General features: G+C 52.4%; 9 protein-coding genes across 9 annotated transcripts; 7 read left to right on the forward strand and 2 right to left on the reverse strand.

Annotated features, from left to right (window-relative positions):
* Positions 1-672: 672 nt before the first annotated feature.
* On the forward strand, positions 673-1,622 carry AYO20_00732 (hypothetical protein; the record flags this gene model as incomplete). Its single annotated transcript, XM_022639041.1, has 2 exons — positions 673-727; positions 796-1,622. The coding sequence occupies 2 exons, from the start codon at positions 673-675 to the stop codon at positions 1,620-1,622; spliced, it is 882 nt and encodes a 293-aa protein (XP_022504832.1).
* Positions 1,623-2,081: 459 nt separating this feature from the next.
* AYO20_00733 (hypothetical protein) lies at positions 2,082-2,896 on the forward strand (the record flags this gene model as incomplete). Its single annotated transcript, XM_022639042.1, has 3 exons — positions 2,082-2,186; positions 2,439-2,513; positions 2,684-2,896. The coding sequence occupies 3 exons, from the start codon at positions 2,082-2,084 to the stop codon at positions 2,894-2,896; spliced, it is 393 nt and encodes a 130-aa protein (XP_022504833.1).
* Positions 2,897-3,642: 746 nt separating this feature from the next.
* AYO20_00734 (hypothetical protein) lies at positions 3,643-8,283 on the reverse strand (the record flags this gene model as incomplete). The annotated part of the gene is made up of 2 exons (XM_022639043.1): positions 3,643-7,936; positions 8,168-8,283. The coding sequence occupies 2 exons, from the start codon at positions 8,281-8,283 to the stop codon at positions 3,643-3,645; spliced, it is 4,410 nt and encodes a 1,469-aa protein (XP_022504834.1).
* Positions 8,284-11,071: 2,788 nt separating this feature from the next.
* On the forward strand, positions 11,072-12,034 carry AYO20_00735 (hypothetical protein; the record flags this gene model as incomplete). Its single annotated transcript, XM_022639044.1, has 1 exon — positions 11,072-12,034. The coding sequence occupies one exon, from the start codon at positions 11,072-11,074 to the stop codon at positions 12,032-12,034; it is 963 nt and encodes a 320-aa protein (XP_022504835.1).
* An 805-nt stretch (positions 12,035-12,839) lies between these two features.
* Positions 12,840-14,831, reverse strand: AYO20_00736 (hypothetical protein; the record flags this gene model as incomplete). Its single annotated transcript, XM_022639045.1, has 1 exon — positions 12,840-14,831. One exon carries the CDS (start codon positions 14,829-14,831, stop codon positions 12,840-12,842), a length of 1,992 nt encoding a protein of 663 aa, XP_022504836.1.
* An 886-nt stretch (positions 14,832-15,717) lies between these two features.
* AYO20_00737 (hypothetical protein) lies at positions 15,718-16,239 on the forward strand (the record flags this gene model as incomplete). Its single annotated transcript, XM_022639046.1, has 2 exons — positions 15,718-16,119; positions 16,180-16,239. 2 exons carry the CDS (start codon positions 15,718-15,720, stop codon positions 16,237-16,239), a joined length of 462 nt encoding a protein of 153 aa, XP_022504837.1.
* A 497-nt stretch (positions 16,240-16,736) lies between these two features.
* AYO20_00738 (hypothetical protein) lies at positions 16,737-17,642 on the forward strand (the record flags this gene model as incomplete). The annotated part of the gene is made up of 2 exons (XM_022639047.1): positions 16,737-17,146; positions 17,213-17,642. The coding sequence occupies 2 exons, from the start codon at positions 16,737-16,739 to the stop codon at positions 17,640-17,642; spliced, it is 840 nt and encodes a 279-aa protein (XP_022504838.1).
* A 558-nt stretch (positions 17,643-18,200) lies between these two features.
* On the forward strand, positions 18,201-20,029 carry AYO20_00739 (hypothetical protein; the record flags this gene model as incomplete). Its single annotated transcript, XM_022639048.1, has 2 exons — positions 18,201-19,632; positions 19,695-20,029. 2 exons carry the CDS (start codon positions 18,201-18,203, stop codon positions 20,027-20,029), a joined length of 1,767 nt encoding a protein of 588 aa, XP_022504839.1.
* Positions 20,030-21,321: 1,292 nt separating this feature from the next.
* On the forward strand, positions 21,322-23,624 carry AYO20_00740 (hypothetical protein; the record flags this gene model as incomplete). The annotated part of the gene is made up of 4 exons (XM_022639049.1): positions 21,322-21,848; positions 21,903-23,006; positions 23,095-23,336; positions 23,431-23,624. The coding sequence occupies 4 exons, from the start codon at positions 21,322-21,324 to the stop codon at positions 23,622-23,624; spliced, it is 2,067 nt and encodes a 688-aa protein (XP_022504840.1).
* Positions 23,625-23,814: the final 190 nt, after the last annotated feature.

Raw genomic sequence — 23,814 nt, forward strand, 5'->3', positions numbered from 1 at the left:
TCCACAGTGTGCGTATGTGAGTTGGGTGGGAGAGAGAGAAGAATGATGGACAAGTAGTAACGTCTCTGGAGGTGTCAAAGTGAAGAAGGAACGAACACGCTTCACTTTCGCCCTGTTGTTCCAGGAAAACAGAAGCGAGGGAAAGTACCTTCACATTTATCTGCAGAATAGGCAAGAGGAGCGAGTGTAAGAGACACGGATCCGGCAGACTTGAGGCAGAAGAGAAGTAAGTAATCGAGTATGCGCAGTTAGTACCGTCTGCGTGTATGTCCTCATATGGCTCACTCTCAGGCATATTCACTTTCCTCTTACAGCTCTCTTCCCGTCGTCAGCCTTCAGCTATATCGTCTAATCATATGCAATCGATGGCAATGACATCTTGCAACCCACCTTAGCACGGACAGTGTCAGTGTCTCAGAAGAAGCAACTATCTGGTCCTCATCAAGAGACGGACGGTGTTGACATCCCGAGGCTCAGAGGACAAAAAGAGGTTGATACTCGGCAAACCTTCCCTATTTCAGATACAGTGTGACAGTGACCGGTTTCTGCGTCGCATCTTGTTGGAGAACTTCGTCCATCTGACTCGTGGAAATTCAGAAAGACGCGCCTGAAACATATGTCTCTTGTTCTGCCCCGAACTCACAAGCTAGCTTGACGACTTGAACACCAATTATGGCAAATCTTTTGGCAAAGCCTTTCAAGCTTGCACTCGTGCAGCTTGCTTCAGGTAAGTAAGCGGTGAGTATCCAATCTCGAAAACTCGGGCTCGACGAAATGATTCTGATGTATGCATAGGAGGTGACAAAGCTGCAAATCTGGCACATGCCCGCTCAAAAGTTATCGAGGCCGCAAAGGCTGGCGCCTCCATGGTCGTCCTCCCTGAATGCTTCAACTCCCCATACGGCTGTCAATATTTCCCCAAATATGCTGAGACCGTCTTACCCTCGCCTCCCTCAGAAGAGAAGTCACCCTCGTGGCACATGCTGTCCAAAGTTGCAGCGGAAACCAAGACATATTTGATTGGTGGAAGTATACCAGAATTCGTCCCAGAGACGAAGGAATACTTTAACACCTCCCTTGTCTTCTCGCCCACGGGAAAGCTTCTAGCAACGCATCGAAAGATACACTTGTTTGATATCGACATACCTGGGAAGATCAAGTTCAAGGAAAGTGATGTGTTATCCCCAGGAAACAAGGTGACTATTGTCGACATTCCGGAATATGGTAAGATTGGGCTGGCAATATGTTACGATGTTCGCTTTCCCGAACTCGCCATGATAGCTGCCAGAAAGGGTGCTTTCATGTTCGTTTATCCCGGGGCCTTCAATACGACGACAGGTCCCATGCATTGGACACTACAGGCCCGTGCGAGAGCAATGGACAATCAGATCTTCGTCGCAATGTGCAGTCCCGCGAGAGACATGGAGGCAACCTACCATGCCTATGGACATTCCATGATAGTGAACCCCAACGCGGAAGTCTTGGTCGAGGCTCAAGAACACGAAGATATTGTCTATGCTGAGATTGACGGTGCAAAAATCGAGGAGACGAGGAAGGGCATTCCGATCTATACTCAGAGACGGTTTGATGTCTATCCTGACGTCAGTGCTGGAAAGGTGTGATACGACAGATGAAAGATGGACATGTTGTTGTAAGGCAAGCATGCAAAAGAAGATGAGAATAAATAGAACAGTAGATCCGACATTCCGACGGGTTGAACAGGAACAATTTCTATCCACGTGTGTCTATCTCTCCGGCTTCTGAAACCTTGGAGGCTTAACTTCGTGTTTCCCCAAAGTCGACATCACGTGACCGAAATCTTGGCATCACCTTTCCATTTCCGGTCGAACTGCGCACATCCAAATTTCAATCCAAAGGCGTCTTCTCTTCCAACCAGTTCAACATCCCGCCAGTGTCTCTACTCCTCCGCCAATCCAGACTGTATGTATGAAGAAACCACTGCTCACCCCTATGACCCTCTCCTTCTTCTTCTACGCCCTCTTTAGCGCCCGCCAAAAATCGCAAAGCTCAAAGGAATCCTGCAACTAACCAAACGTTCCGTCTTAGAATATCGGCAAAAAATGGCGAAAGACAACCCCAAGACCCAGCCGAAGAAGACGGCGGCCAAGCGATCTGCTATCGGAGACGTCGTCGCGCGCGAGTACACCATCCATTTGCACAAGCGAGTATGTCTACCACTTATCCCGTGAACCTCCCCGAGCCCGCGAGATGCGCCTTTCAGAGAGAACAAAAGATAGAAGATGAGAATGAGGAAGAGGAGGGATCAGTTTTATGAAGTCCACCCGAACGGCTTGCTCGCCCCTGCTTCCGACCGTCGTCTCATGTCAACTTCTTTTTTTCCTCTCAATACTTTTCTCGAAATTCCCACCTTGCAAGCATTATGGACGGAAGACTGATTATCTCTCTACAAAATAAAGGTTCATGGCGTCAGCTTCAAAAAGCGAGCGCCCCGTGCGATCAAGGAGATTCGAAAATTCGCCACACAAGCTATGGTACGTGGTGCTTCCCGAAGCGACATGAATATTTCTATCCTTCACTGCGATACAAATCCCCAAAGTGAGGGCAACTTTTAAAGTTCCCTTTTCTCTCTCTTTCAATCTCCCCCCACTCCATTCTGTGTTGTGGGAAAGCACGGTTTGGCTGACAATTCTTCCGCCTCCAGGGAACCAGCGACGTGCGACTTGACCCCCAACTGAACAAAAAGGTGTGGGAATCCGGCATCAAGGGCGTCCCCTTCCGCCTCCGCGTCCGGATCTCGCGGAAGAGAAACGACGAAGAGGGTGCCAAGGAGAAGCTGTACTCTTATGTCCAAGCCGTGAACGTCAAGGAGAGGGAGGCCAAGGGCCTGCAGACTGTCGTCGTTGAGGACTCATGAATAACCTCCTAAGGTTCTTCTCGTGTGCTGCCGGATCACGAAAGGGCTACGCTGCGAGCGAGGTCTTGCTGGGCGGTTTTGGGGGGCAAGGAGGTTCCCGGTGTCGAGGAAGCCAGAGAGAGAGAGAGGAGAGTCTGGGTCCAGACTAAAACTCTAGAAGAACACCCAAGGGGACAAAGAAGCCAGCCGGACAAGGATGAGAGGAGATTATGACCCACAAAAGATTCTGCGTGCGTACTACTACTACTACCATGTGTTACCCGCTACGGCGAGAGGTGTAGGTGCTGAGATACCAATCATCCCTCGGAGAACAATAAAATTTTTGTCAAGGAAGCAGTTCTCTCTTATTCAACGTTCTTATGTAGCCCTGCGTTTCCTCTCTGCCCAAACCAAGTTTTACCATCAAAAAAACAGATCGCTCCAGTATTGTCGAAATGAACACCTCAGGGAGCATCAAGTGTTTTGAGAGACAAAAGGTCAACTTGGCCCTGTTGGCCACAAGGAGACACAAAATTCTTTCGAAAACCGAACTCGACCTGGGGCGCACATTCACAATATCGTCTCGTGCGATGGTTTGGATGTGGTGGCATCATATCACAGATATCTTGTTGCTGTACATTGATAAACAAGGCTCCCAAAACTCCATCGCTGTGCATTTCTCCGCATCTGGTATATGCGATGTTCCCTGTCTTGCTCAACCGTCCATCCATCTCGTATTAGAAGTAAAAAACACTCCCAAGAATTGTTCAAGCACTTTTGTTCTGCTCCAGAATCTTCGCCAACTCACTCGCCATCTCTGGTGTTTTCAATTTGAACACTAATCGCGTCAGATTTCCCTTGTACATCAGTGCTCCCCTCACAGCGCCACTCTTATTACTGGGGACACTCTCGTAGTTCGTACTTCCCACAAGATGGGAATTGAAAAGAATATTAGCGCTGGGTTCCACGCGGAACACCACGCGGGTTTTATCGTTGTCGTTGTTCTTGAGGACTCGGATTTGGCCCACGCCCATCGAATTCCAGTCGTTTGGAGTGTGTTTGGTGCCCTTTGCGGCCTCAGTGTTGACAAACATGAGGGCTTTGGAGCGACCTTCCCAGAGGCACGTCTCATTCTCTTCTCCTGCTCGCGAGTCCATCAAAGAGGTTTGCGGATCGTCGGTGCTTTCGTCGGTTTCATTTGTAGCGACAGACTCGTTATCGGTCAGACCAGGCGAGGTGGCGCGGGATGAGACAACAGAACTAGCCACAGAACCACCTCCTAGATGCGAAATGGCACCCAGATAGCCGGGTGCTGGTGACGGAGTCGGCGCTCCAAATTGAAAGCCTAAACTCGGTGTGTCGGACCCGCGCGAGTCCGGTCCAGTTGTGCCAAAGAGGGTACTGAGCGACTTGGATGTGGCTGAGTCCTTCTCCTTTTCGCCTGGAGAAGCCGCCGTGAACTTGAAAATAGGGGCACTTGTAATTTTGTCTCCGTTTGCGAAAGAGATAGGTGCGCCCTCCTTCCACGTGTTGTCAGTCCCTGCTGGGGAAGTGAGAACCGATTTGGCAAGGCTGGGGTTCTTGTCCGCATTGCTCGGCGTACTTGGTCGAGAGCCAAATAATCCCTCCCCTGGAACTGGACCTTGTCTGGTAGCGCCGCCGGAGAAGATGGAGGCACCGGGAGCGCTTATAGGTGTCGTACTTGCTCCTATCGGAGTGAATTGGAACCCGCCTGTTGGCTTAAGAGTTGATGCACCAGTCGAAGAGCTGAGGAGAGAACCCGATGAAGGTTCAGGCGTTGATTTTCCGACTTGAGATCCCCAGGCTGATGATGGTTGAAACGAGGAGTTCTTTGTCGGTTGGGTGGTCGTTGGTTCCATGTCCGAGTTATTTTTCTCTCCATTCGTCGGCGTCGCTTTCTCTTTGTTTGGGTTTGGCTCGATACGATCGAATAAGCTTTTGCCGGCATTTGGATTGTTCTTTGCCCTGTCCATGGCAGCCCCCAGATCATTATCATCGTCATCGTCATCCTCTCCCTCTCCGTTTTCTTCGGCAACGTCGTCTTCTGGAAGATCATCTTCGGGCTCTTCTGCCTCACTATCGTCATCAGAATTTTCTTCATCACTATCGGCGGCTTGGTCATGACTTGAGCCGCTGTTCTCGTTCTCTTCTGCGTCGGCGGGATCCGCTTGTTTCACACTGACATCTTTAGACGTGAGTGCAGAAAAGGTATTGGGAGACGCTGAGGGGATAAAAGTTGCAGAGGAAGCTTTGAGAACATCCCGCTCCTTAGATGGCTGTGCGGTATTACTAGAACCAAATGTCGGTTTGAACCCCGCCTTTGCTACGGCGTCAATTTTTGCCTTCTTTGCGCGGGTTTCCTCCTCGATCCGTTGACGGAACGTTTCCTCGTCGTCTTCATCTGAATCGAACTCTTCAGCCTTGCGCTTTTCAATCAGATCCTTCTCGAACTTGTCAGCATTTGCCTTTGCTTTCTGGCCGAATGCAGCAAGGAAGTTGGTGTTGCCACTCCCAAATTTGGGAACCTCAAAAGTCGAAGGCTTCGGGGGTGGTTTCGTTGGTGTCGTCGACGGTACGAATGACGGCGTATTCGTTGTCTGATGTGCGCCGGAATAAGGGCTAGCACCCGTAGTAGCTGTCGAGGTAAGCCCTGCAAAAGGGTTTACGCTCGGCTTGAATCCTGCATTGGCCGGTCCAGATATGCTGTTCGATCCGAATGTCGGCGTTTTGTCCTTGAGCATCCCAGCCGTGGTCGAACGTGTCTGACTACCATTTGCAGAATTGTTTGCCACAGGCGCACTTGGGCCAGATGACGCAGGAGTGAGTTGCGAGCCAAAGCTGGGTGGGTTTTGTGAGCTTGTTTCTCGGGTTTTTTTGTTTTGCTCGATTTCTTCATGGTCATCGACGCGATCGGCTTTTCGCTTCATCCCTGCGACGTTGCGCACGAACAATCCGAGCGATGCGCCAATGCTGTCACGCGCAGCTACGTAATGCCGGATGATGTGTTCGAAATCTTGCGAACGCGGGTCCAGGGTGGCTATCTTCTTCTGGAGTCCGTAGTTCAGAGAATGAAGACGGTAGTCCCGATCAAACTCCTGAAATTGCTGGGGAGTGGTGTGGCCAGGAACTCGTGACGGGGCCTTGGTGTATACAGGTCTCTTCAATGGCTCAAGATCCATGGCAGATCCCTGTGCACCTTCAGAAGGTTTTTGTGCCGCGCCGACTGCGGCCCCTGCGGAGAGGCTTAGCTCTCCAGTTGTAGGTTGACCATCTCGCACAGCGGGAGCAGGGAAGTTGATAGATGTGGATGCTGACTTTTCCGTGGCTTGAGATTGTTGAGGTCCTGGCTGGGACAAACCACTGAATATGGTGGGAGCGGGAGATGATTGCGTCGAAGTTGCTGCAGAGCTCTCACCTTTGTCCACACCAGAATTGCGGGCACTGGGGAACAGACTCGTGGTCGCTGTTTGCGGCTGACTTTTTTCTTGTGTAGCTTTGGGTTGTGCATTGAAAAAAGGCTGGGGCGAACTCTCCACAGCGTTACTTAGCTTGTTAAAAAGGCTTGTACTCGTAGCCTTGCCTTCTTCAGGCCCTTTCGAGGCCGAAAACAATTCCCCACCAGAGGCAGGCTTTGACGGGGTGGTAAAGTTGAACAGCGGTTTTACCGCAGCATCTCCCTGCGTAGTGCCCAACCGAGGGCCAGGTTTGGGAGTCTCTGATTGAGCAGTATATCTCCCAGAATTTCCGGTTCCGCCAAAGACAGCTGATGCAGTTGATGGAGTTGCTGCTGTTGTGGAGCCGAAGTTGAACGTTGAACTCACCGGCTTCGGTTCAAATTCATTCGCGGCAGACTTAGGTTGCGCCGTGGTCCCAAAGCCGAATGGCGACTTAGTCGTGGTTGTCTCACGCTGTTCGGCCACGGGCATGGATGGCTGACTCGCTGTACCCAGGTTAAACGCGGGCTTAGATGTGGGAAAGGTTGGAGTTGAACCACTCGCAGTGGCGAAGAGACCAGCGAAAGGGTTGACAGGCTGCGCACTGGATTCCGAGGCAGCTGGCTTTTCTGGAGACGACGCTTGCTGCTGCGGCGCGAGTGAAGGCTGAGATGTATTCCCAGCACTAAACAACGAGCTCGCAGCTTTGGGCTCTTCCGCTTTCGCGGAACCGGGATTAACAAAGGGATTGTTCATCGAGGGAGTTTGAGCAGAGGTTTGTCCGAAAGAAAACTCAATAGATGTCGACTTTGGGAACCCAGTATTGGTGGTCTCATTTGGTGTTGCGGGAAAGAGACTGCTACCAACGCTTTGGGACGCTGGTACATTTGAGCCAAAGTGTCCAGGGCCTTGACTCTGTGACGCGGTACTGGTCTGTCCGAAAGCGAATTTTGAGGCCGGAGGCTGCGCATCGCTACCCTGTTTGGTGCCAAAAGCGGGCAAGGGGCTCTGTGGAACAGAAGTGCTTTGGCCGAAGCTGAACGCGGGGGTCTGAGGCTCCGTCGTCGACGAGGACTGGCCGAACGCAAACAGCGGCTGCGACTGGGAAGGCTGAGAAAATGGGTTCGTTGGAGCAGGGACTTCTGCGGGTTTCGTAGATTGTCCAAACAAACTTGTACCGTTGGTATTTGCAGACGAAGTTCCACCAAAACCACTGAAGGGGGCACTGGACTGTTGTCCTGCTGGTTGGCCAAAAGTGAAACTGTTTGATCCAAAAACGCTCCCAAATGCAGGTTTCTTCTGGGGTGACTCCATTGAGATATCTTGCGCGTCCACGCTTCCATTCACATTTGTAAAGGGATTAGGTGTACCGGCCGGCGCACCAAATGTAAAGGAGCTCGCCTGCGGAGGCTGAAAATTGAAGGAACCGCTTGTGCCAGCAGATGCCGGTGGAAAGGACTGGGTAGTGCCAAAGGCAACACCACCGTTCATAGTAGGAAAAGGCTGCTGTTGGGTTGTGCTTTGAGCAAAAGGGTTCGAGGCGCCGAAGGACGAGGAGGAATGAGAGGAGCGGTTTGCGCCTAGGCGACCTCGCGGCGTGGCTATTCTGAGAGGTATTTAGTAAATGATGATCATAGGGGCCCTTTAAAGAATGCGAAGAGGTCAAGGCGAAGGAAAGGCGGCGGGCAAAAAGCCTACGGATAACTGCAGCCAAGCGACTGGGGCAGGGCACCCGGGGCAGGGGAATGGAAGAATTCTGGGGATCAAATCCAGGAGGGCAACAACATAAGCGCGACAAAGAGATGGATTCGAAGGTATGCTGGACATAGCAACTCACTTTCGCCGAGCCTGTTGAGCTGCTGTTGACATTTTGGGCTTTTCGTCTGCGGTGGGGTTGTTGGCTATAGAACCGTTGTCCTTTGTGATATATTCGTCTGCGACACGTTTCGGCATGTCACTGGTCGGCCGGAGAAGGTCGAGAGGAGGAAGTCCAGGGCGAGGACGAGGGCGAGGATGAGGATGAGGACGCGAGGAAACAGAACGAGAGAAGATATACCATCGAGACAGACGCGTTGATGAAGGAGTATGATGGGATTGTGCTTGGGCTGAAAATGCCTTGATCAATGCCTGCGCCTTTGATGAAGAAATAATATTGCGCTTCCTGGTGTTCAAGATTCTTGCTGCCAGATTCCGGGGTCTCGGGTTTTTTGCCCTTTTGGCTGCGCCAAACTGCCTGCGCATTCGTCCTTCTGTCGAGTCCAGCTGCGAACACGTGACCCTCAATTGTAATTGCGATTTCGATTATGATTGTTCGTGGGGGCTGAATGAAATCTTTGAATAATGCCATTCAGTATTCAGTATTCACTACTCTCCTCTCTTCTGCCTCGTGCAAGAAGCAAACCACATCTGCAGGATGCCATCCAGTCTCCAATCTTCGGGCATTTCGAGGGTTACTCCTGAGTTCATTGCCTGTGTTTCTGCTGACGATGTCTCATATCTGAAAGCTGCCTCTCCCAAAGTCGTGCACCGCATAATCAAGCTCACCTAGACCTGACATGGTGTATTCATTTTAGCAACAAGTCTGCTCACAGCGAAGTGTGTACCGTCTGAAGAATTGGAACCACTCCTCCTTCTATCGGATCTGAGTTCTCCGACCTCAGTGGAACGAAGATGTGATCCCAGCGCAGTTTGAGGACGATACAACACAGCGCAGATTTGGGAAGGCGAATGAGTTAACTTTCGAAGCACGCGGAATCTCCTTCTCAGACAATTCGCATCATGGACGACTGATTCGCTCTATCTTCCTTGAGGGCCCTTCCCATCACCAACACCGTTCCATACCCACCCACAGTTACGCGCATCTCTACCCGCAACAGAGTCCTTTTTTCCAAAGATCCTGGTGCTAAGGTCCTTAAAATGGCGGATGTGGCGCATCGCCACCGTAAGTATTCCAAGTGGCTGGCTCGTGTCACTGCTTGCCTGACCGGTATTCCTTGACCGGTTTTTGTAGCGTTGCGTTCCGCCACGCTGACACATTCCTCCCCAGCTCAAGGCACGTCAGAGCTATTCGAATGCGTATAATCTTTGTATGACGCTCGGTAGTGCTCTACACCACTGCGACGCTGTCACTGGGGTGAATGGAACATGCCATGGTGCGAAACAGAACCAAAGGACCGTGACACAGACCACTGGTTGGCATATTTCTCCGACATGTACCCCACCAGGGACCCAACAACGAAAATCGAGCTGATTACACGGTGTAGAAGGTGTTTCCCGGCATATCATCGAAAACATGGCGACAAGGGTGCCTGCGTCAGGGAGAACAAGGGCGGTGTTTCGTCCCCGGCCAATATCACCAGCGCATTTCAGCACCAGCTAACGTTCCATGTCACAGAGATCCACAACTTACAGGAAAGGAACGTCCTGCGCTTTGGGTGGGCAACGAACAAGGTGGCGTTTGTGCCCACTTATCGAAGTCACATGAACTGTACAACGTGGTGGCTAAGATCCATCCAATAGTGGATGTTGCGCATATGACTGCTTACAATGACAAGTTCAGGCCATATTGATGGAACCTGCCTGATCTCTGTTGGCCTGCCAAAGACCGACGCAACGACCACCACCAGCAGACACAAGTCAACACACTGCCGTAAGGAGGGCCAGGCCGGGTGCCCTCTTACATTCGCCAAGTTTCAGTACCACCGTGCTCCTGCAGGAAGAACGGTTCGGCATGAGCGACAAAGACCCAATAGATGTTGAGCAAGTGTCTGTGTCTCCACCTACACACCATGCCGAGCTCGAGACTATAGCGTGAAGTATATGGGAGGACGAATGACCTTTCTTCCCCTATAAAGAGCAAAGAGGAAGCATACAAAGGTCTCCTTAGGCGCGACGCGGGAGTGCTATAGACCAGAGTTGAGAGGTGGGTAGCTTCCTATGGAAGGCTGAGCATCCGGTCCAGCCAGAAACGCAAGTCTGAGGGCAACCGAGAGCAGCTTCCATCGCGTTCCCCGCATTGACAACACCATCTTGATCGGCAACGATGACTTTGTCCTGGCCAAGGTATCCTAGTCTTGCTCTTGACCCACCGAAAGCGAAGATGAAGCCTGGTTAAGCTCATCTCCAGATGACCCGGCCTAACCAACAATGGCTTGGATCTGCTCTCAGCTCCTGTGAGCTCAAAGTTTGCCAGGCCGTCAAGGCCTCCAACCTCTTTCAACGACCCCCTGTCGGTTACGCATCGAGACTCTCAACGACTCAAACCGCACCTCCATCACAGACACTCCACTTCTTCGCACCCACCACCTAAACGAGCTTCTCCACGCATGGGCCATTTATGCATCTCGCCTCCCATTGCTTCTTACACACGGCTAGATGCTGTAAGTCATTCAGCTATCTCGGCGAGGAGACTCAACAAGTGCTACCTGACCACCGTGGTGGTTTGGATCATCTGGTATTTAGATCTGAGTGTCCTCCCTCTGTCTGGCAATGTGTTCTTCCCTCACTCAAGAATGAACTTTGCCACATCTCGCTGGTGTGCATACTGACCTTCACTACTCTTCACGGACACTCTGCACTCTCGTTTAGGTTGCCCATCATGCCACGCTCGCTCTTGTCCTTCGTTACTATTACTGTCTTGCTTCTCATTTCGTTTACCTTCGCTGCACCATTGAGACATATCGGCAGAGGGGACTGGTCATGTACGCCGGAAAACATCAGAACTCGGGTGGACTTCAACAACATGGCGGCGGCTGACCGAAAAGCATACACGGACGCCGTGAAGTGTCTAATGGCTCAGCCATCTCAGCTCGACCCCGTTCAATATCCCGCAGCCATCAACAGATACATGGACTATGCCGTCATTCACGTGAACCGCACACAATATGTCCATCTTGACGCCTTCTTCTTGACCTGGCATCGCTACTTCCTCTGGCTTTATGAGACAGACCTGCAACAGACCTGTGGCTATACAGGAGCGTTTCCTTACTGGGACTTTGCCGCGACGGCTTCGGACCCCCACGCATTCCCCATCTTCGACGGCTCCGATTACTCCATGTCTGGCGACGGAATCTATAACAATACAGGTCCAATCACCCTCGGCGCACAGTTGACCATCCCTCACGGTACAGGCGGAGGTTGTGTCACAACCGGACCTTTCGCAAACATGATTGCGCCACTAAAATTCATTGACCCGACACAACTCGCCACCGGCACGCTACCAGCCGATGCGTTCTCTCGCAACGAGATCTGCTTGATGCGCGACCTGAATGCTTACGTCTCTCAGACGTACACCAACACCGCTGAACTTGTTGCTGCCGCGCACGCGACCAATGCCTCGAACTTTGAGTTCCTTCTCAACGGTGTCATCGGGTCTTCTTCTCTAGGCATCCACTCGGGCGCACATTTCTCCGTCGGAGGCCAGATGGACAGTATCCATGTATCTGCTCAGGATCCTGTTTGGTATCCTCTGCATACCATGATCGACAAGGTCTACTGGAGTTGGCAGACCAACTACCCCGAGCTGGCGGATCAGCTAGACGGGTCAACGGGTACTGCGCTGAACACACCGCCATCGCCGGTAGTCACCCTGGATTCAATAGAACCAGACTGGGGCTACTTTCAACTGGAGCCTATCGCCGTGAGGGAACTGATCAGCACCACCGAAGGACCATTCTGCTATCAATACGATAATGTCATCTCGTAAAGTCGATATCCACTTGAAATGTACGTCTTTTGCAACATGGGTGGAAATGGGTCTTTGACAATGGTCGTCCGAGTGACCGGCTGGCTGTGACCATCAAGGGTGAGCACCGGTGGGGTTACCTCTCAAGTCTGTTTTCTTTCCCTTGCTCTTTCTCTAGTTCTTCTCTGCCTTGGAGGTTCCACTGCTTCTCGGAGCGGCAAGCAATACATGCATGTAAGCACGGGTGAGGGAGCAAATTAATGAGATTGAAGGACCATTTCAGGGCTGCACGGCGGAACTGTACCCGACTCGACCATGACGCGAACTGCTGGTCGATTTGGAAATCGGTCTCGAGAAAGGATCAGGGATTGAGCGAGCGAGTCTGTCGTGTGGCACAACCCGGGTAGCTAGCTTCTGTAATGTATAACAAACAATACAACCAACTCTCCCGATTAACTGGCGCGAAGAACCTGGAAAGAACTACCACTGTACATATCATTGCTTTTGTTGTTTTGCTTTTAGATGTCATCGGCCGTAGGAGGGGAAACGCACTGGACTTGTTTAAATCAGGCTGGAAAGGGGTATGGGAAAGGCCCAATAGTTGGGGAGCTTGAGAGAGCTATCTATACGTGTCTAGTCTTTTCCAAACCGCAACAGTCTCAAAATATACCGGGGATCGGACCAGGCGACACGGGTGTTCTTGTTTTCATCTTCCAAGCACGGTGTCTTTTGACGGGCTCTATCGTCCTCTCTACCCCTTTTATACCTCGAGCGCCTCAAAAAGAAAACCCGGAGGAAAATGAGGACGGCCCGGGAGCCTGGGATGTCAGAAATAATCCCGCCTCTTGAGTCTGAACTGGCTCATCCAGCGCCTCTCGTCGGCCTGTCTCTCGAGGGCATGGCGCATGGTCTTGGAGTACTCTTCCTCCTTCCTCTCGCGCTCCTCCTTCTCGCGCAGCTCTTCGACGTCGCCCTCGATCTCGCGGACCATTTCCTCGTGGTCCATGAACTGCGCGTCCGAGGTGACGACGCCGATCTTCTCGCCGGTCCACACGAGCAGGTCTGCGTCGCCGCGGCGGCCGCGCTCCGACTTGGACGAGAACGGCGCCGCGTCGTCGTCCAGCGGGATGATCTTGCGCGCGACCGCGTCGCCGTGGACCGAGGCCGAGGCCGCGATGGCGTGATTCGGGCTGCTGCCGCCCATCTGGAACCCGTTGATGTTCCACCGCCGCACGAGGCTGTGGCCGTCGCGCTCGACCCATTTCAGGCCGCCCTCGGAGTCGGAGAAGACGATCTTGGTGCCCTGCGACGCCACGGAGAGGAGCTTCGACTTGGCCGCGTCCTGGCGGTTCTTGTAGCTGAAGAGCCCGTCGGAGGAGGTCAGGTTGCGGTTCCTGGTGATGTCGAGCTCGTCGTCCTCAGAAGGGCTGGAACTGGTCGAGATGTCCGGGTTGGATTGTCTTTGTCCGGGCTTGACGTGCGGAAGCGAGTACAACTCTAGAGACCCGCGGCCTTTGTATTCGCCGCACGCGATGAGGGTGGCGTCGCCCGTCACGTTGGGTGACGCTCCGGCCGGTGGATAGGGTATCGACGCCAGCGATGAGAGGCTGGCGCTGGAGTGGATGACGTATTGGAGACGGGGGAAAAATCGACGATCGTAGGATAGTATACTGGGGAATCTACCGCACAGGAGAATCTCGTTCTCGGCGTGGTGCAGAATCGAAAGCGGCCCAGGCTCGACTCGCGCATAGCCCATCCACTGGGGATTCTGTAGACGATGAGAAGGGCGCCAGCTAGGTGATCCAGAAGAATGTGTCGACGGGCCCGTGCTGGACGTCGACAGGGGTGAAGGTGACGTGCCGAAGATGGCAGGTAACATTGACGAATCTCCCGACATATCGGGGAGGATTGCCGTAGACCGTCCTGGCGTGCATGGCACTTCATCCGCTCGTTCGTGGGAAGATGGAGAGGTCGGAATGACAGGGATTCGTGGGTCTACAATATGAACGCTCCATTGAGTGCCGACCGTCAACGGCAGCTCCGGATACGCTGACTGCGATAACGCGGTAATTTGGAAGGGATACCTGGCGTGCGACACCACGGACAGGGTGTTGAGATCGATCTCGTTCAACACGTTGCCGACAGCGACAAACGCCTTTTGCTGTGATGGGAAGGTACTCACACAGTCCACCACCAGAGTCTCGCTTGGCTGATTGGCGTCGGCGAAGAGGATGGATGGCTTGCTCCGTCCCAGCTCTCGAAACTTCCTCCTTCCCGAGGCGCACCGACCGAGATCCCAGATGCAGACACTTCCGTCCTCCAAGTACCCAACCGTCTGGTCAGTCGCGCCGAGAGGAGCAACACCTCTGATCTCCAGGTGTCTTGTGGGGTCGTGGGCAAGCCAGTCGACGCTCAGGGGGGCATATCTCGCCTTGTATTCTGAGTACCAATCCACCCTTTCGCCTTTGCCTGAGTGATCCCACTGATTGACTGCCCGAGCACGAGCGCTTTCACCAAGCCGTTCCGGCACATGACCACTCGAAGGCGATACGCGTGATTGACGTGGGCGCTCTGAGAGAGTCAGACCTTGTAATGCATTCGTGAGGGTATTGAGGATACTGTTGGTGGCCCTCATGGAGGCACTGGGAGACTTTTCGAAGCATTTGTGCCTCCATAGGGGGTTGGCACGTGCCAACTTGGATAATGTGGAACATGTGAGTTGGATGGAGATAAGCTCCTGAGGTTCGAGGTAGTCGAGGATCTCAATCAGAATCTCTTCAGGCAGCTTGTCCAAGGCTGCGGCATTTTGGGCATGCATGGGGTGCTTCTTGAAGGCTATACAACAATCGAGGCTGACAGGGATGGTTTATCGGGTAGACTCGGTTGGAGAGTCTAGGGCGATGCGGGACATGGAATGTAACTTGTAAGGATGGGAGAGCTGGGTGCTGGGGACGAACCGCAGGCTATCATAACTAGCAGAGTAATCGAATAGCAGTCATAAGTGATCCATATATATTGCAGATACACGGTGAAGTACAATCCAAGGCTGCCATTGATACAGTGATACAGGAGAGAAAGGAAGGCTCTGGAAGAATGGGATCAGAATCCCCACAATCGAGGTTCGATATGGAGTAACGAATCCCAATCCGGAGTCAGGCGAGCCGCATCGGGGAAACCAAAAATCCGTATCCGGCTTGGAACGCCAAGACCTTTCGGGATTTGCCTCGGATATCAAACCGACTCGTGCTTCTACATACTTGTAGCTACTCCATCACCAGCCATTATTACAGTACTAGATGGCTCGTGTTGATCAGGTACAAGTACTCACTGGCATGAATACACATCAGCAACTCTCCACCTCTTTGTGTAGAGATCGGCGGACTCAGGGTAGCCCTGTCATACGGGAGCAGCGAAAGCTTATCAACGAGGCAAGGGACAACCAATCCAAGGCCTTTGTGAGCTACCAGATGCTGCATTCCCCATTGGAGATCGAGTGATTGATATCAACGGCCACAACGGTCTCTGGCAACAGAGGGGCTTACCCCTATGACGTCTCCAGGATTTACAGACCACGGCCCTTTCAAATACATCGAGGTTGGTCGCGTGAGAATACAATAGCCCAAAAGGTAGGAAGTGGCATTGAACATCTTCATTGTGAACACCATATCCTCCCAGGACACTTACAATTCCTGTCTGTATTCGATATGTCTGCATTTCTCGACAAGTTGAAGGTTTCGAAAAGCGAAGGAATGTCTGGTTTGGGAGCAGACCAAGGCGCTTTGAGAGACAAACTGGAAGCTTCTGACTCGCTGACCTCCCACGCCGAAAATGGGAATGAGCCAGGAACCCGCGGCAGAGACGAAATTGGCAGTGGCAAGGGTCAAGAGCTAGACCGAGTACCCAATACCTTTGGAGGCCCGTCCTTTGGTCGGACCAGCACAATCCCAAGGCACGAGTCCGAAGCACTGAACAAGGTGGACCCCCGAATTGGGTATGACGGCGATGAGATACGTCGGGAGGAGCTGAAGCAGTATGAGTCCAAGTATGGCGGACCCTCTGGTGATATCTCTGACACACACTTGCGTGGGACGGACATGGCGGGTATTGTGAGCGACTCTACTCTTTGACCCCGTTCGGGGTCCGTCGACACTAACACAGGCTCGTAGGGCCCAGATCAGAGTGTACTCGGCCAAAAACCCGACTTTCGAGAGAACCCGCAAGGGTAGAGAATGGTAGAGCAACAGGAAAAGTGATACCCCCGAAAAAGGAAGAGTTTGGGCACACAGTCTGGTGGACCTGGGCTGAAAAGAAATCCGCAGGAAAAGCTCCAATGGAGACATTTCCTGTTTCCAAAGCACATATATATTTTAATACTACGATTTCATATCAAGTGAAAGCCACCTTACATCCACAGAACTCGACGTTTCCTTTTCCTCGTAAGTAGGCAGAGCTTGGAATGTGCCAGTGACGTCATTCTTCCTTCTGGCATCATTCACGTCACAACTGGAGATTGAGTGTTTTAACCACCAAAGAACATCAACATCTCTATCTCTCGCCAGACTTGGTAATAGATTGCATCTCCCAATTCTACATGCTATGAATCGTGGTACTTGGAGAATTAAACCTATCACGCCACCTACACTGTGCCTCGCCAATCTCTGCAATGTGATAGTCTAGCAGCATCCAGGCTCACAGACCTGTTCGAAGTGCCTCCCCTGTCACCATGATACCCCGGTCGCTGGGGCGGATTTGCCGGCGCCATCCCTTTCCTCGATACAGAAGCTTCAGCAGGAACGTCTTTACCAATGATCAGATCAAGACAGCCGAATTGCAGAAGACTCCTCATACTCCCAACCAAGTAGTCACAGAAGTCCCGCACTCGACCGAAGCTTCCGTTATTGACGTCCCTAGTCCGCTCTGGTATCACCGGCTGGGTCCTGTGAAGGACTTTTTCTCCTGGTTCAGCCGGATGCAGAGACGGAGGCCGCTGGGTATCGCCCTGGCAACATCTTTAGCAACATATCTCTGTGGTGACCTGCTTGCCCAAGAAGTCGGAGGAGAACCATACGATGGTCTGCGGACACTGAGGATGATCACAGTGGGCGGCTTAGCCTCAATACCGGGTTATAAATGGTAAGCCAGCGACCGACACCCAACATTAAGGGTAGAGCAGAATATTGACCATGTCTTGGTCGCAAGGTTCCTCTTCTTGGGCACTCACTTCAACTATGCCTCGAAATGGACCTCGATAGCAGTCAAGGTTGCCATTCAACAGTTCTTCTTTGCGCCGATATTCAACACGTACTTCTTCGGTATGCAAGCGCTGTTGACAGGCGAAGCGCCCTCGGTGGTTATTCACCGCATTGTTTCGGCCGTGCCAGAAAGCGTGGTGAGCTCGGCCAAGTTCTGGCCTGCCGTTACGGCGGTCAATTTCACCCTGGTACCCGCCCACCTTCGGTTTGCCTTCTCTGGCTTCTTCGCGGTGATCTGGCAGATATATCTGTCATTTCTCAATCGACGCGAGGAAAAGACTGGTCCTCAGGGAACGCTGGCTGATCAAGCTCGCCAGAAGTTGTATGCAGACGCTCCGTCGGCTTCGGTTGCTGACGTCTTGGATGGTATTGATTGAGGTGGCTTGCCATGGTACTCTCCAACGTGGCACCCTCGAAAAGCTTTAAACAGTCATAGGATTGTATAACCAGCTGTTTGATTATTAGAGTCGGACGTAGCTATCGGGACTCGCAAGTGGAGAGCTTGGATACTCCCAAACGCGTTCCGGGCGTCGTATATGGGCGAACAAGTGACATGCCTTGTTCAACCCGCAACAAAGCCTCCATATGCTGCTGTGAACGAGGTAACTATGCTCACTTCTATAATGTCAGGAGTGTTTTGAAAGCCGACCGAATAACCAGACCATTGCCCCAGCACGATGGTCCTGGTAGGTTCCTCGATGTCCAACATCATCTGGACCCACTGAGATAAATGGCTGATTGGAACGTCTTGGCGTGGTTCGTTCGCGGAAGAGGAGCCCGGGATGACGAACCACTGACATGTTGGAGTTTGTAGGTTAGACGAGTTGAGAGGTTCTATCGTTTGCTCTCACCCATTCCTGCACTCCGACAAATACCGCTTCCTCTCCCTAGACACCTATCACTACTCTCTTGTGGCAGCCGCGACCAGCAGCAATATGGCTCCCCCGAGCTCAACGGCCAGAAGAGGGCCCAGCGTTTTGGTGCGTCTCCCCCGACATGATCTCATCTCCGCCTCCTCGAGAATGTTGGCTGAGGCGATAACTAACATGGAGCTGGAACAGGTCTCTGATCCTCGCGAAACCCGGCCATTCCCACAGGCCCGAAGACAGCAGCCTTCTCGGTTCATCACCGTAGACAGCGTCCTGCAATATGCGTCCGACGTCCCTTCCGCTCACAATAGACATCCCCAGAGACCTCGAGCCTTTCGTACCAACTCAGGTAGACCTGTCGATCCGAGACTCACTGGTCGTTATGTCGGTCCGCATTTGCCTTCTCGGTCCACCAAAACGTCCGAAAAGCTGGTTCTGTTGCCCGAGGCTGTTGAGGAGGAAGAAGAGAAAGGTGATTTTGCGCCCGACGCCGATAAAGGCCCACCGAGAGACGATGAAGATTACCGCAAACCTGGGAAAGAAGGTGTCAAAAGTTATGCGGAGAGATTACCCAAAGCAAGGCGTACGGAAAAGGAGCTCCCGAGAGTCACGGCCTACTGCACAGCTCAAGCATATAAACTGCAGTCAACGGCGACCTTTGTTAGGCAGCGTCATGGTGCCAGAGCTAAGCTCTATGACGATTGTCTGTACTGCGCATATCATCTGCCCCTGCTACCAGGAAATGAAGGATACCGGATCCGAAGCAGCCCGCCAGTCCAGAGCGCCAAAGGCGGAACAGTCCTAGATGAAGAGATTGCCCGCAGCGAGCAAAGAGATTACAGTGAACCATATTACGCAGAGGAAGAAGAACAACATTCCGTGAGGGGGAATTACACGCCGGACGAGCAGGCTGTTGAGTCAAATTCAGGTGACTCCAGCAACTTGGAACGGCCGCGACTCAATGGGCGATGGAGAGAGAGTGACCATTCACAAAGGTCGAACAGTCCAGGCGCGAGTCTGCCTCCCGACGCATACCGATTCGCAGAAATGTTTGTCTTCAGCTATGGGGTGGTCGTCTTCTGGAATTTTAGCGAGAAGCAGGAGAAAGATGTCCTGGCCGACTTTGCCTTTGCCACGATCGTTGACCAGAAGACCAACGTCGTGTCGCCGATCACCCTTACCATAAATGCTCTAGACGAGGAAGACTTTGAGACGGAAGACTTCCACTTCGAATACAACAATGAGATTCTGCGGCCTCGAGTATACAACGACATGATCACACTTCGCAGTGGCGATCATATGATCAAGCTGGCCATCAGCCATGCCATTGCCCAGAGCACCAAGCTAAGCTTCTTTGAGGAAACCATGGCTGCGCAGATGGAAGCGGCGAAAGATGTCCCTGGCAAATTGGCCAAGACAGGAGAGCTGGGTCTGAAACGAGAAGAAGTGATCAAGCTGCTTGGAGGACTATATAAGAGCCGAGTGGAGGTCAACTTGTGTAAGGTTACCTTTCGCCTTATCTGCTGGGTGATATGTGGGCTAACTCTTGCGACCATCTAGCATCGAATGTCCTCGACGTACCCAATTTGATCTGGGATAGCGAGCCCACCTTACATCCACTATACAACGCGGTACGCGAGTATCTTGAAATCAAACCTCGAATTCAGATCCTCAACGAACGCTGTCGTGTGTTCCTCGACCTGACCGAGGTCTTGTCAGACTATATTTCTGATGATAAGATGTCGCGGATCAATTGGATCATCATCGTCCTGATCGTGATCTCCATCCTGGTCACATGCTCCGAAGTGTTTCTACGGTTCGGGATTTTGAGCACGCGAGGCGAGAACAAGGGTCCTCAGGCCTTGCAGGGGTCATTGTTAGGAAGCGAGCTCTGAGTGCCGACGGGACCTGCGTGGGATATTTCATGGTTCGCATGTGCTTCCGGCATGCCATAAATAGTCTGTTTTAATGTCGTGACTTTCATTGATAGCGAGGAGTTTGGCAGATGAAGGGTCTGTGGCGAGAAAAGCCAACTCCACCGATAGTTACGCAAAGATATTATCTACTTCTGCTCGTGCAAGGAGAAAGGAGTAGTCGGCATTTCTGCTATCTCGGCCAGGAAATTGTGCATTCTTCTGGAGTTCGTCCGTCCGAGTACTCGTCGTAGTAGTGGGCGGCTAGGTAAGCATCTGGAAGGGGCCGAGGCTGCAAGCACGGACTGTCCAGATTGTGGCAACTGTAACCGCGTATACGAGGGTTCGTCTATCGCCCGTGCGCCCTCCCTTGTTGGTGCCCTCGTTGTCCACCTGGGGGCACAAGATGGAGTACCCAGGAATCCTTGGGCTCGCCCAGAAAGCGGAGGCGACCGAAGTGTGGATTGGGAGACAACTGCTGACCAGGGCATGTCCAAGATGAGACGCCTGTGATTCGATGGGAAGGGTCGAGGAACTGTCAGCCCCATGACAGCCATGTTGCATCGGACGAAGCGATCGGGCTGGTAAGCCTCCAAAACTGGACAGTGGAATCCCTCGTTGCCCTCTCTTATCACTTGGCAAACTCCTCTGACATTGCTTGGCCTGATAGTCAAGCGCAGGATGCTCTGGATGGCCCTCGTTGAGCAGGTCGAATCCAAGGCTGAGATCGAGAAATTTGTGCAAAATGGCACCGAGAGGCATGTCGGCGCAGGCGATGAGATACGGCGCTTCTCCAACTGCGACAATGCCAAGCCTCGTAGCGTTGTAACATTTGGTCCATCGGTGGCGTCGAGCCACCCACGGCCTCCATCCATTCCGCTGGCATCCCACCACTCATCTTTCCTCCTCCTCTATAGATTTGTCCTCGGCAAGCAGATCACCACTATTACCTCTACGATCCACTCCCTGCATTGAGATTCGCACAGTTCCAGCCGGCCTTGCCCCTGCAAGCTCGCCGGAGCTACCATCCTTTTACGGATTTCTGGAAGATCACACCCTGCAGCATTGGTGCTCACCACCCACGCGCAACGCACAGCCTGAACAAGGGAAGAAAAAATCCAAAAGATAATTTAATACCCCGACTCCATCATGTCTCCGTGGTTGATCACTTTTGTCGCCTTCGTCCCAGTCCTCCTGGTCGCTCTTTCTTTTCTGCGATCCACTGTGCTCACCAAGTACCTGGACGACAAACACGAGCGGAGACAGCCCACAGGATGAGCTCAAATCCAGCCCCCGTCGACCCCAAAGAGGTCAAGGGTATCAACGACGACGCTGTCCAGATGCACCCTACCGATGCGCCGGCCGAGATTGGGGATCGCAGACGGACGCACCACGACATTCCCGCTCATGGTCATAACCCTTCGTTGCAGAAGGACGTTGACGAGAACCCGGATTTGGCTCTGCATTACTCCCACGAACATCAGCACAAGCACCTCCATCACGGCCGCCCCTCGTTAAGTGGGCGCCACGACGAGGTCCTCTATGCCGACGGCACCACCATCGACCAGCATGTCGCTGGCAAAAATCCGCAAGATTATGTGAAGCACCAGCTCCGCCATCCCTCGGAAGCGGTCAATGAAAAGGATTTCATCACCATGGATGATGCTGAGAAAGGAGATGTGAATCCCGCGCGGGTGTCGACCAACGGTTCTGAGGAAGAGGGGAAACAGCATCGTCTCTCAAGAGTATATTCGAAATACAAGATCCTTGTCCACCTCTTCATTTGGCTGCTGTTCACCGGGTGAGTTCTGTCGTCCTTATCATCATGATTAAACCCCCTGATCTTTTGTCGCAGATGGTGGATTGCTGGGTTGGTTCTGCACCGTCACGACTTGGGCTGGCTTATTCCGTTCCTCCTCTACCTCGCCATCACCCTGCGCCTGATCTTCTTCTGGGTTCCAATCACCATCATCACTAAACCAATGCACTTTATCTGGAACAACACGGGTGTCAAAGTCTACCAGGCAATCCCAGAGAAACTACGCATCTGGCTTGCTGCGCTGGTTGCTCTGGCTACCATCCTGGTCGGATCTTTCGTTTCAGAGGAATCTGCTGATAACACCCGTGGAAATCGTGCCATTTCCCTCCTGGGGCTCGCTGTCATGATAGCTCTCCTCTGGCTTACTTCGCGTGACCGCCGCAAGATTCGCTGGCACACGGTGATCGGTGGCATGTTGACGCAGTTCGTCATTGCGGTGTTTGTGCTCCGTACAAAAGCCGGTTACGATATTTTCAACTTCATCTCCTTCCTCGCTCGTCAGCTACTAGGATTCGCAGATCAGGGTACCTCATTTTTGACGGCGGACAGTGTCATCGATTTGCACTGGTTCTTGACGGGAGTCGTGCCACCGATCATTTTCTTCGTTGCTTTTGTACAGGTCCTCTACTACCTGGGTATCCTGCAATGGTTCATTGGCAAGTTTGCCGTGTTCTTCTTCTGGAGCTTGCGTGTCTCTGGTGCTGAAGCTGTCGTGGCAGCTGCTTCTCCTTTCATTGGACAGGGAGAATCTGCCATGCTTGTGCGGCCGTTCGTGCCTCACTTGACCCTGGCAGAAATTCATCAAGTCATGTGTTCTGGTTTTGCTACCATTGCCGGCTCCGTGCTGGTAGCATATATCGGGTTGGGATTGAACCCCCAGGCTCTGGTGTCTTCTTGTATCATGTCAATCCCGGCGTCCCTGGCGGTGTCAAAGATGCGATACCCGGAAACAGAGGAGACCATCACCTCAGGCCGGGTGGTCATTCCTGATGACGATGAACATCGCGCAACCAATGCCCTGCATGCGTTTGCCAACGGTGCTTGGCTCGGTATCAAGATCGCGGGCATGATTGTGGCCACTTTACTCTGCATTATTGCATTGATTGGCTTGATCAACGCTCTTCTAGGGTGGTGGGGAAGGTAAGTTGTCTCCTATACCGATTCACCAAGGGTCGGATATACTATTTCTAAACTCCCGAAGACTAACTTATCGTTTCTCTTGGAATAGATACATCAACATTACCCAAGATGGTGGCCCATACCTGACCCTCCAATTGATCCTGGGATACATCTGTTACCCAGTGGCCTTCCTTTTGGGTGTGCCCCGTGATGATCTGCTGAAAGTGGGACAACTCATCGGAATCAAAGTCGTCGCCAACGAATTTGTGGCGTACAACTCTCTCACGAGCGAGGCACAGTATATCAACATGAGCCCGCGGTCCAAGCTGATTGCGACGTATGCATTGTGCGGTAAGTTTCCCAGCACGTGAAGCGCTCGTTAGCAGCGAGTTTCGTGTGATCGTCGCATTTGTGCATGGATTGATGCTAATATCCTCCATTACAGGTTTTGGCAACTTCGGCTCCCTCGGAACCCAGATCGGCGTGCTCAGTCAGATTGCTCCTTCTCGGGCCGGCGACGTTTCTCGCGTCGCGCTCTCGGCTTTGTTCTCTGGGGTGCTCTCTACGTTGACCAGCGCAAGTATTGCTGGCATGTTGGTCACAGATCAGGTTACTTTGAGTCAGGAAACCTCTGGTTGAATAATATAACTTTGTTGCGTGCCTCATGGGGAAAAAATCAAGGCGTCACGATTATGAACATACGAGAGGGTATGAGGCTCAAATTATCGAGAAGAGACCCCAGCCGTCGCATGCGTCTAGATATGTCCATGACAGGAGAACATGAATTACGCTGATTTGATTCCCCCCCTTTCCTCTTCTCAACCTTCCT

Source organism: Fonsecaea nubica (genome assembly GCF_001646965.1).
Source record: "Fonsecaea nubica strain CBS 269.64 chromosome Unknown Scaff3, whole genome shotgun sequence".
Taxonomy (NCBI): domain Eukaryota; kingdom Fungi; phylum Ascomycota; class Eurotiomycetes; order Chaetothyriales; family Herpotrichiellaceae; genus Fonsecaea; species Fonsecaea nubica.